The sequence below is a fragment of the Pseudorasbora parva genome, chromosome 7 (assembly GCF_024679245.1).
Source record: "Pseudorasbora parva isolate DD20220531a chromosome 7, ASM2467924v1, whole genome shotgun sequence".
NCBI classification, from domain to species: Eukaryota; Metazoa; Chordata; class Actinopteri; order Cypriniformes; family Gobionidae; genus Pseudorasbora; species Pseudorasbora parva.
In genome coordinates this window covers 22736382-22748529 of record NC_090178.1, presented here as the reverse complement: position 1 = coordinate 22748529, position 12148 = coordinate 22736382, and the positions used below count along the sequence as shown (strand labels likewise).

General features: G+C 39.9%; 1 protein-coding gene across 1 annotated transcript in view; it reads right to left on the bottom strand.

Annotated features, from left to right (window-relative positions):
- Nucleotides 1-12148, bottom strand: part of megf8 (multiple EGF-like-domains 8) — a 33056-nt gene that overhangs the window by 10829 nt on the left and 10079 nt on the right. The window contains exons 17-37 of the mRNA XM_067448622.1: nucleotides 8603-8845; nucleotides 8351-8469; nucleotides 8079-8210; nucleotides 7586-7699; nucleotides 7400-7483; nucleotides 7056-7313; nucleotides 6767-6951; nucleotides 6462-6675; nucleotides 5819-6059; nucleotides 5562-5694; nucleotides 4933-5186; nucleotides 4704-4814; nucleotides 4493-4611; nucleotides 4168-4405; nucleotides 3908-4079; nucleotides 2325-2488; nucleotides 2097-2232; nucleotides 1746-1977; nucleotides 1523-1649; nucleotides 547-757; nucleotides 8-222 (exon numbers count right to left, since the gene is read on the bottom strand). Of these exons, the coding sequence (XP_067304723.1) occupies nucleotides 8-222; nucleotides 547-757; nucleotides 1523-1649; nucleotides 1746-1977; nucleotides 2097-2232; nucleotides 2325-2488; nucleotides 3908-4079; nucleotides 4168-4405; nucleotides 4493-4611; nucleotides 4704-4814; nucleotides 4933-5186; nucleotides 5562-5694; nucleotides 5819-6059; nucleotides 6462-6675; nucleotides 6767-6951; nucleotides 7056-7313; nucleotides 7400-7483; nucleotides 7586-7699; nucleotides 8079-8210; nucleotides 8351-8469; nucleotides 8603-8845 (3702 nt within the window). The remainder of the gene's footprint in view (nucleotides 1-7; nucleotides 223-546; nucleotides 758-1522; nucleotides 1650-1745; nucleotides 1978-2096; nucleotides 2233-2324; nucleotides 2489-3907; nucleotides 4080-4167; nucleotides 4406-4492; nucleotides 4612-4703; nucleotides 4815-4932; nucleotides 5187-5561; nucleotides 5695-5818; nucleotides 6060-6461; nucleotides 6676-6766; nucleotides 6952-7055; nucleotides 7314-7399; nucleotides 7484-7585; nucleotides 7700-8078; nucleotides 8211-8350; nucleotides 8470-8602; nucleotides 8846-12148) is intronic.

Below are 12148 nucleotides of genomic sequence, written 5' to 3'. Positions count from 1 at the left end.
ACATTACCTGCTGCAGTGCCATGCTCCATACACAGCGCTGCCAGCCACCATCGGAGCCACGGGAGCTTAAACATTGGTCGCAGGTTTTGATTTCATGGCAGGGTTCAGGACAAGGCATTGGTGGAGAGGACTCCACTTGCATGGGAGACACATTAAGCAAGGCGTAGCTGAAACATGTCCAGTCGTACGTTGGATTGACGCTCAGGATACGTCTGGTCTCACCTGGATGGTTAAACCAAGAGTAAATATTAACCAAAATATTAACTACAAACACTTTTGCTGGTATTTGTATGATACATATAAATCTGGAGTTTCCAAGAGAAACTTTGAATTGGTTTACAAATTTGTTTGTTGGGGAAATGTTGAAATTTTCTCAGAAACAAAAAAAATGTTGATGGAAATGATATGGTGGGTGGAAAAATTACTTTCAACGTTACATAACATTATAATAATATTATATAATAATGTTTCTTCCATTTCATATTTGTTCTATCAGCAATAGGAGCTCTGTAGAATCACTGTTGCTCATTGTCTGGTCACTCTCACCTGTGCGTTTGAACTGCCGTGTCCACATACATTTCCCAGAAGCAGTGCATTTGGGGCAGTCAGAAGCCTCACAGCTGGTCTCAGTGCAGTTACTGGACAGGAAGATCTCTCTCTGATTTATCCTGCAGTCGTGCTCTGATGTGCAACTTACTAAGCTGCTGATACATGCTCCCTCGGGACAGTTTGTGCACCACTTACACTGCAGAGCAGGCTGAAAAATAGCATAGTGAGAGATTTTCATACCATTTTTCCAATTCTAAGATTGGCTCTAACTCTAAGAACTTTTCTTCTTGATCTTTTGAAAGTGTGAGCATAATGTGTACTACCCTTCAAAAGTGTGAGGTCAGTAAGTAATATGTTTCCTTTAGGTTTTGAAAACAAACATCCAATTATGCATAAATATAATTAAATACACTATGGTTCAAAACTTTGTTTTGTTTTTAAATATTTTTAAGAAATTATTAGCGACAGGAAAGGCTTATAAACAGTAAAAAAAAAAAAATATTCAAATAACTGCTGTTCTTTTAAACTTTATATTCATCAAATAATCCTAAAACAATTTATGGCATGTTTCCAAAATATAAGTCTCCACAAAAAATATAAAGCAACATAACATGTTGTTTGAGCAACAAATCAGCAAATCATGTGACACTGAAGACCTGAGTAATGATGCTGAAAATTCAGTTTTGCCATCACAGAAATAAATGTTTCTAATGTATTTTTGATCAAATAAATGTTTGGCAGCCTTGGTGAGCATAAGAGACTTCTTTCAAAACATTATAAAAACCAACCGACCCCAAACTTTTAAATGGCAGTGTACGCAATATGATTTATTTTTACTATTTACTATTATAATTTTATTAAAAGGCCTTGCCAAACCTGTTGATTAGATACAGTTTAGCAATGAAGTGCATTTACTAGATAGCTCAGTCTTGAAATACTACATATACTTTGGCTTGTAATATGATGATATTACCTGCATTGGGTTGGAAAATGTTTTAGGGTGGCGGGCCAGACACTCACTGCAGGTCTTAAGCCTGCGACACTGATCAGGAGAACGAGGAGTAGGAAAACAGGTGGACTGACCAACAGTACAACCCAATCTGATAAAAAGAGAAAGAGACATCATCATTTAGAAAAATGTTTGGGTGCTGAAAGTGGCCTACTGTCAATTAAGATGCTACTAGTTCTAGTAATACCTTTCTGCAGTGTCCGATGAAGCACAGGTGCCTCTGCACCACACACAGCTGCCAGTGCTACTGTTACAGGCCTCAGGAGTGGGCAAAAGGATGCAGGGGTCGGTGGGCAGGGAAAGAGTCAAAAGCCGCCCCAGAGTCACTCCGTTAAAACCTCCAGACAGGAACAGGCGACCACCCCACCCAGTCATTGCCAAGGAAACCGAACGGTTTACAGGTTCTCCCACTGAGGACACTAGAGAAATGAGACAAGAAAAGGCCTTAAAAAGTGAAACACTCCCAGTTCTCACATCATTTGAACTAGTGATTTGAACTCAAATTATTATACAGGAACCATATACTTGTATCAGTTACCTGGCTGTATCCATGTGTTACAGTTGATCTGATAAAGAGAAACTGTGTTACTGTAATCCTCTTCCCCTGTCCTGCCTCCTACAATTACCATGGTGTCCTTTGCTAAGGCCGCGGCATGGAAGAAGCGAGAGAGAGGCTGGAGAGAAAAAGAAGATTAGTGTCATTTACCAATCAAACTGCTTTTACATACATCCTCCTGACCTTCATTTGGATTCATTTTACAGTTACCTTGTTTCCCTGAGAAGGGACCAGTAAGGACCAAGTAAGATTGGGGTAATAAAGACTGTAGAGTTCTCCAGAAGGTTCTACAGTTTCAACGTGGAAACGGTAACCACCAAACACGTACACAGCATCAGTCTGTTCATGATACACAGCTGAGTGCCCATAAAGACCTGAAAAGGTGAAGGGTAGAAAAATAATTGAATTTGGAAAATGGTCATGCTGCTTAATTATTTTTGTGGACATTGTAAAAAAAAAAATCTGGGTTCTTGGATGAACAGAAAGTTGGGGAAAAGCCCTTTTTTTAAACAGAACATGACAAATTATAAATGCCTTCCTTCATTTTTTTTTTTTACAATTTCAGTCCTTGCTGAATAGAATTAATTCCCTTCAAATAAAATTTCACTGGGCCCTAATTGTTGAATTTGTAACATACAGTGAGGAAAATAAGTATTTGAACCCTGCTATTTTGACGCACCTAGACACCTTAGCGGATTTTCTCTAGATCAGTCAGGTTTCTGGCCTGTCGCTGAGAAACACGGAGTTTGAGCTCCCTCCAAAGATTCTCTATTGTGTTTAGGTCTGGAGACTGGCTAGGCCATGCCAGAACCTTGATATGCTTCTTACAGAGTGACTCCTTGGTTATCCTGGCTGTGTGCTTCGGGTCATTGTCATGTTGGAAGACCCAGCCTCAACCCATCTTCAATGCTCTAACTGAGGGAAGGAGGTGGTTCCCCAAAGTCTTGCAATACACAGCCCCCCGTCATCCTCTCCTTAATACAGTGCAGTCGCCCTGTCCCATGTACTAAAAAACACCCCCAAAGCATGATGCTACCCCCCCCCCATGCTTCACAGTAGGAATGGTGTTCTTGGGATGGTACTCATCATTCTTCCTTCTCCAAACAGATTTAGTGGAATTATGACTAAAAAGTTATGTTTTGGTCTCATCTGACCACATTACTTTCTCCCATGACTCCTCTGGATCATCCAAATGGTCATTGGCAAACTTAAGACGGGCCTGGACATGTGCTGCTTTAAGCAGGGGAACCTTCCGTGCCATGCCTGATTTCAAACCATGACGTCTTAGTGTATTACCAACAGTAACCTTGGAAATGGTGGTCCCAGCTCTTTTCAGGTCATTAACCAGCTCCTCCCGTGTAGATCTGGGCTGATTTCTCACCTTCTTAGGATCATTGAGACCCCATGAGGTGAGATCTTGCATGGAGCCCCAGTCCGAGGGAGATTGACAGTCATGTTTAGCTTCTTCCATTTTCTAATGATTGCTCCAACAGTGGACCTCTTTTCACCAAGCTGCTTGGTAAATTCCCCGTAGCCCTTTCCAGCCTTGTGGAGGTGTACAATTTTGTCTCTAGTGTCTTTGGACAGCTTTTTGGTCTTGGCCATGTTAGTAGTTGGATTGTAGATAGATAGATAGAAATGTTTTCCTCTTTATGTGTATGGGTTTTAAGCTTACACTTTCAGTGAACTAAACAGGCAACTAAATCTTTAAGTGCAATTATTTATGACAAACAGTCGAAATTTCTCAATTATGGCTGCCTTCATTCAGAATGACAGCAGTGTTTTATCTCTACCTGTAGGGGGTGTGCCAGTGTGTGCAGCTATAGTCCAGTTCCCAGACTGAGGGCTGAACTCCAGCAAATGATGGTTAAAGCCATTCTCTGGTGAGTAACCTCCAATCAGCAGCACAGATGAGCCTCTTCGCACAGTTAGAGTGTGTCCAGCCACAGGGGGCAGCACTGAGCTCTAAACACAAAAGTCAGACGCAGTTAACACTCTTAACACAATTGAAGAGAAGCTTAAGAGTACTGTGAGTATATTCAACATGCAATACCTTATACTGCTTCCACACCAGACTGCTGAGGTTCAGACACCATGTGTCATTGGCAACACCCTTCTTTGTGACACCACCAACCACAAACATCAAACTCTGAGTGGCTGTCTGGGAGCCAGAAAATGGGTCATGATTATACACCAGAGCAGAGGCGTGATGGTATCGGGGCAGGGGCACTGAACTTTCTTCCACTGAACTGGTCAACATCTGAGTCCAGCGACGATCGGCCACAGAATACCTGGACCAATATATATAAAAATGTACTATAACTTTTTTAAATAAAAATTATCGTAATTTACATCAAGTAAAATGCACAAAATTATACCTATAAACATTTCCCAGAATGCCCTCTGAGAGTGAGAGGCCTCCATACATCCAAAGAGTGCCCTGTGGTCCGGACACCAAGGAGTGGCCCATCCTCTGGAGGAACCTGTGTGCTTTATTCTGTGGGAGGAAATTAAACCAAACCAAAATTCAGAGCGTTTGCAAGAACAAAATCTCTTTTCTATAGACTTGAAGGAAAGTGTTACTCTAACCGCAGAGAGCTGAGTATCAAGCAAAGTTTCCCAAACCAGACTGTCCGAGTCTGAGATGGAAGAACAGTCCGATCCAGCCCAGCCTTCTGTACACACACACAGGCCAAGGGTCTGTAAAAGTATATGCAAACATGCAAGTTGAGAACTTTGGGACATGACTTAAATACACTTTAGTACACATCTTGTTTTCTTGAGCAATACAATTGGCTAGAGTAGACGTGTTACACACCATGTTGCAGGTGCCTCGGCTTTCCTCTGCCCCACAATTCCCTGGGCAGAGAGGACGGTCACATTGTGGACCCCCAAAACCATGGGGACACTCACAGAGGCCGTTTATGCAGTGAGCTCCTGCTTGGCACTCAGGCGAGACAGCTGTACCCTCTCCAGAACTTCCACTACCACATCGCTTCACCCAGAACGAGGCATTAAAACCCTGCGCTAGTCCAGAGGTAACATTTGCCTCAAAATACACAGATACCACCCCTAGAGGAGAAGAAATCATGTACGTTTTTTTTCAGCAAAGTCATTTTATGATGTTACAAAAGATTTTGGTTTCAAATAAATGCTGTTTTAAACTTTCTATCCATAAAGAATCATAAATAATGCATCACAAATGTACACAAAAATAAAAAGCACAACTATTTTTAACATTGATAATTCTTGAGCATTAAAATAGCATTAGAAAGATTTACGAAGGATCATGCGACACTGAAAACTGGAGTAATGGCTGATGAAATTTCAGCTTTGTCATCACAGGAGTTTTTTTTTTTTTACCACCCCCAAACTTTTAATAATTTATAAATTTGCTTTAATGTGTGATGAGAGAAACAATTATTCACGCCTTATTTTTGCCATCACCTGATGTAGCCTCAACAGTAATTGGCTCCATTCTTTTTGTGCCACAGAATGCTCCAATGAGGTTGTGGTCGGAGTGCACAACACCGTTGCTGAGGAATCGTGGCAACCCATCAAATACATAAACAAAGGAGTTCTGTCGGATAAAGAAATGCAAACATTTCTGGCCAAAATATTTGCTAGTAACTATATTTTACATGCCACAAATGCTGTTTTACAGTAATGAATGCAGACTATTGATATCTATACTATTTACTCACTGTGCACTGTGTGTGTGAATCTGGGTGCCAGGTCAGGGCCACGGGTGGGCATGACTGCCCTGGCATGCATGGTGCCAAATCCTGGGACACAGAGAGGACCCAAAGGCAATGAGAGAGCCCACCATGGCCACCAACTGCTCCATGCCACCCCAGAGAGGAGGAGAGGGAAAGGGGTACAGAAGAGGAGGAGGAAAGCAGAACAGAGCGGCCCTGACACTGCCTGAAACAGGTACCGTTGTTCCTGTGAGGAAAATTACATAAATAAAACTGAGTATTGTAGTTTCCGTTTTATATGCTCTATGCGATCAAATAAACCTTAATTAAATCTGTTCATCATAATAAGTGTTTGTGCATCTTATGAAGATTGGATTAAACTACTTGATTCATATGAATTACTTTCACACTCCCCTTAGGTACTTTTTGAAGTGTCAAAGTTTGGATGGAAAAGCCTTTCGATGGAGAGACAGAAATCTCTTAGGTTTCATTAAAACTTGTGCCTTTGAAAAAACATGAAGGCTAGTAATTGATTTTGTGGTTGGACTATGAATTTAAATTTGAAATCTAACAAAAAAAAAACTGCCAACCCACTGCTGAAAACCCCTGGTTTCTGTCACATTTTCATCTGTTCAAGTGTCAGACTCACCTGGGATCTCCATAGTATCCAGGCAGGCAAGACTCACAATGCGGGCCTTGGGTGTGGTGGGTACAGTAGCACTGGCCGGTTTGGTTATGGCAGAATCCTTGTAGAGCATCACCGTGGCCGTTACACTGACAGGGAATACAACCTTCCCCCCCTGCCAAAGCAGAACCAAAACTACCAGGCTTGCAGTGCTCACAGTGCGGCCCTGTTGTCCAATCTAAGGAGGAAAAGAAAAGTATAGAAGACAGAGGCTTAGTACTTGCTAAAGGATTGAGAAACAGAGGTATACATTCAGAAGGGTTCTTTACCTTGGCACTGGTCACAGATCCCTGGAGCCGTAATACACGTACTGTGGAAGTTACATCCACAATCCACGTCACACTCCACTCCGCTCAACACCAGAGTGGCGGGGTCTGAAGTCCAACCCAGAGAGCACTCGCACTCAAACCGAGGACTCCCACTGCACCGGCCCTGACGGCACTCATTATAACATCTGAGAGAGAGCAAAAACATTATTACAAATTACAAGGAAGAACTATGAGCTGCAATAACTAATGGCTCTAAAAATACTGTAAACAGTGTAACAGAAAGTCTCACGTCTGGTTGCAGTGGTGCACTCCATCTCCTGTGAAGCCTCTTTCACAGTGACACTCGTAGGAGGTTGGAGTGTTGACGCAGGTAGCGGAGGGATGGCAAGTATGCAAGCCCAAGCGACACTCCTCCACATCTGGACAGGATGGGTAGGACCAAACAGCATCTCCATCTCCTTCCATACCTTCTAGCAGCTCTAGCTCCAATTCCATCTCCATCTCAAGCTCCATCAGCCGAGGGGGCGATAAAGTTTGAGGCTCAGGGCTGATGGAAGAGGGAAAGGGTGTAAATCAAATAATTATCATAAGACGTTTGCTCAGCCACTAAGGTATAAAGCGTTTTAATCTCACCTGATGGATTTCACCTCAGCTACAGCCATACTGCAGTTAACAACTGAGGGATCATCCATCCCACCCCAGTCACCTCTCAAACACCTGATGAAGAACCAGATTGGGCAGGAAGTAATGTAATGAGGATAACAGAGAGAGCGAAAGTTTTCTATGAAGTTAATTCACAGACATATGCTTCTTTCCTACCTGCCGATGGTGGGGTTGTTGTAGTCTCCACACCAGCCGCACTGAAAGGTCTGCAGACAATCTGAACAGGTGGCGAGAGCAGAGCACTGCTTACACTGAGGGACAGAATGAACACTGGAGAGAAGATCAGAGAGGGAGAATTTCAGCAAAAGCACTGACAAGCTGTGTAGTACAGTACAACAAATTATGAGAGAGAACTATTGTTACTACACTACTGTAACTCATATTATTATTATTAATATAATTAACAACAATATTGAAAATATATTATTTTACCTTATAATAATATTCAATTATTAAAATTAAATAATCTTATTTGTACATTTCTAAGTTGTAATAGTTATAATACAATTAATAATAATAAATATTATTGTTATTTATCATTTTTATTATTACGTTAATAGTATATAGTCATATATTTTGTATTCCTTCCAAATCATTCTTTTATTTTTATTGATGATTTAAAGTCCCAGCAGAAGCTGCACAATCCTACCTGTCATACCAGTCCCTGCACTCTCCATAGGGGAACTTTGTGAGGTACGCAGCAAAGTAGAAACAGGACTGAGCAGATTCACACCATGCACACTGACTTGAGTTAGACAAACATTCTCCACACGTCAACCTCCTTTTAGAGAGAGAGAGTGAGGGAGGATGGCACATGAAAAGAGAACCAAGGTCAATATCTTTTTGAGATCCTTCAGTCTCATCAGATATTAAATACACCAAACAAATAATTCATAGATAAGTTTATCACTTCAAACTCACTGGTTGCAAACTTTAGGACACCCTCCTGGTTCCCGGATAGACCCCTCTAATCTCCCACGGCGACTACACAGATAATCTCCCTTCTTGCTTGAGTTGATCTGCCACTCACAGTAGGGGTCCTACAAACATTCAGACATGAGAGAAACTCTGCTGCAGTCTTACAGAAGACTGAAGTTGGTAAACAGACTGCATGCTGCTCTGGATCAAAACACTCAAGGCAGTCTCTCAGACACATTGATGTAGATGCAGTACCTGAGTGCAGGCGGCACAGTCTCTATACTCCTCGCAAAGTGTACAATGCTGAGGGTTGAGAAGTAGGTGGCGCTCCTCTCCCTGGGGGTCAATGCAAGGCTGCTCATTGACATCAGAGCGCAGGAAACAGACGTTCATGGTGGGACACCAGCCACAAGACTGATCAGACAGACAGGCCGAGCATGAGCGGTACTCTGAACAAGAATTGGAGCGGAAGGGTTCGAGGAACAGGAAAGAGATCTCCTAGAAGATGTTGGAAATAAAAGAAAATATGTAAAGAAATAATTAAGCTGCGGCAGCTCTGCTTTTCAAGGCTGGTACAGATACAGTAGAATAAACTGCTATATAAATGGGAGACTTGGCAAATATAGCGAGAGAGAGAGAGAGAGAGAGAGAGAGAGAGAGAGAGAGAGAGAGAGAGAGAGAGAGAGATTAGGTCGAGAGAGACAGAGAGACAGAGACACAAGAACTGGCTTGAGAGAGAGATTCTATAGTTTGATTATAAATACAATATAATTGAAAACATTTTTACATAAACAAAAATTTTACATTTTACAAAAAAATATGCGTTGTTAAACGCATTCATTAAAACAAAAGAACGTAGGAAAAGATAAGTTAACACTCAAATTTCTAGAGATGTGAATCTTCACTTCAAGATTTGATTACGATTCACAATCACAATATAGCTCTTTGTTATTTTATCTTTTTTTAATAAATAAAAAAAATAGATAAAGGATGCAAACAACAAAGAGTAGAACAAATACAATATAAGAAACACTAAATTAACGTTCAACGACTCAACCTTTAAAGGTTATTTTGTGTGTGTGTGTGGGGGGGGGGCTCCTTTTTTTTTTTTATCAAGAGGAAAAACCAACCAGCAAACACTTAATTTATAAAGAATAATGAAATCTAACTGGTACTGCAGTTATGTACATGTAATATTTAATGCAAAAAGAAAACAAAATATCCCCCTGGGACCCAAGCATAGCATTTTGTTAACTCCAGTGGATATTATGTTTTAGTGAATTTTTTTCTGACACCATACGCAACACGTTTTTAAGTCTGGGTGTCCTGTAAAAAGCACATTCAGAGATTTCCAGAGATACTATTTTCGAGGTTTCATAATGACCACTCCCTCTTTTGTCTCTAAATATGACTGCCACTGACTGAATTATCAAATTATACATTCTTATATTTTGCAATGATCATTTAAATCTGACTAATTTTCAAATTCTCAGGAAATTGTTATGGGGTTTCAATATCCGAATATGACTTACTATAGAGGTCCTTCTCAAACAATTTGCATAGTGAGATAAGGTTCATTATTTTCCATAATGTAATGATAAAAAATAAACTTTCATATATTTTAGATTCATTGCACACCAACTGAAATATTTCAGGTCTTTTATTGTTTTAATACTGATGATTTTGGCATGCAGCTCATGAAAACCCAAAATTCCGATCTCAAAAAATAAGCATATTTCATCTGAACAATAAAAGAAAAGTGTTTTTAATACAAAAAAAGTCAACCTTCAAATAATTATGTTCAGTTATGCACTCAATACTTGGTCGGGAATCCTTTTGCAGAACTGCTTCAATGCGACGTGGCATGGAGGCGATCAGCCTGTGGCACTGCTGAGGTTTTTTTTGAAGGCCCAGGATGCTTCGATAGCGGCCTTAAGCTCATCCAGAGTGTTGGGTCTTGCATCTCTCAACTTTCTCTTCACAATATCCCACAGATTCCCTATGGGGTGCCTCTGGATGTTTCTACTCCAGACTCAGTCCACTGCTTCCGCAGGTCCCCCAAGGTCTGGAATCGGTCCTTCTCCACAATCTTCCTCAGGGTCCGGTCCCCTCTTCTCGTTGTGCAGCGTTTTTTGCCACACTTTTTGCTTCCCACAGACTTTCCACTGAGGTGCCTTGATACAGCACTCTGGGAACAGCCTATTCGTTCAGAAATTTCTTTCTGTGTCTTACCCTCTCGCTTGAGAGTGTCAATGATGGCTTTCTGGACAGGGTCGGGTCGGCAGTCTTACCCATGATTGCGGTTTTGAGAAATGAACCAGGCTGGGAGTTTTTAAAAGCCTCAGGAATCTTTTGCAGGTGTTTAGAGTTAATTAGTTGATTCAGGTGATTAGGTTAATAGCTCGTTTAGAGAACCTTTTCATGATATGCTAATTTATTGAGACAGGAATTTGGGGTTTTCATGAGCTGTATCCCAAAATCATCAGTATTAAAACAATAAAAGACCTGAAATATTTCAGTTAGAGTGCAATGAATCTAAAATATATGAAAGTTTAATTTTTATCATTACATTATGGAAAATAATGAACTTTATCACAATATGCAAAATTTTTTAGAAGGACCTGTACTTACTTTTGTTACCAAACAGGACCTCGATTTTATACTTCCACTGTAGTGGACATCAGAGCCACATAAAAGCACTTAAAACATGTAAATCAGGTATTTTGGAAGACACAACGTGTGAACAGAAAAATAAATGATATATCAATATTCCCATGAAATATTAGGTATTCTTATGAAAATGTTGCCTATTACTACTCCAAATAGTACACTTCTTTTTTCATTTATTTATGTCCATTTTATACACGCAATATATTGTATATTAATGAAATAGCATTTCCAATAAATATGTTATGTGTTTGTTTGATGTCTACAACATTGTAATGTAACAATAAAAGCACACTTTATCCCAAAGTATCATATCACCAAGATTTTTGGTGGTATTTACAATTTATACTAATAATATTTTCATCAGCTTAATAATATATTCATCAAAAAATTCAATTGTACTATAGTGTTGTTACCCATCAAATTTAATAATTTAAAGCAAAATTACAACTGCAAAAAAATTATGTTATGAAACTAATGTTTTTTTGAATAGGCCTATACAAATAAGAAATGTTTAAACATACTTTTAAAGACTTTTAAAGACACTAAACCACCAGTAGGTTGCGGTAAGTCCCTTCATTTCAACCGACTGGTTCAAAGCACTGTAACAGAACAGTGTTGCTTGGAGAACGCAAAAGAGCTTACCTCTGTTGTGATCTTTATTTGGAACTATTTTTGTTGGTGAAACTGAACAAAACAATTAATATTTTGTCTAAATGTGTCTTGAGTCAATGTACTACTTGTTGGACTTAAATCAATGAACTCTGGAAAATACTCCCCCCTTTTTATGGTTTTTATTTTAACTATAAGCCTATATTAGAAATAAATTAAACATGTTGAATTTTTACCTCAGTTTGTTTCTTCTGTGAATTTATTTACATTTGTCATTACGCTCATTTTATTTCTCCATTAAATTTTCTCACAGTCAGGCAGCGCGGGCTTTAACACTGATACCAGAAATACACTATCCATTATCTATCGCTGAATAGCGCTGAATGTAATAAAACCAGAAGAATAATTTGTGTGATATGATGCTGCCATTTGTGTAAACTTGCATGAATCCATTTAAATTAGTTAGGAGGCTGGTCAGCTGCTGTAGTTCGACTGTATTCAGTGATAACAGTCATGGTGTCC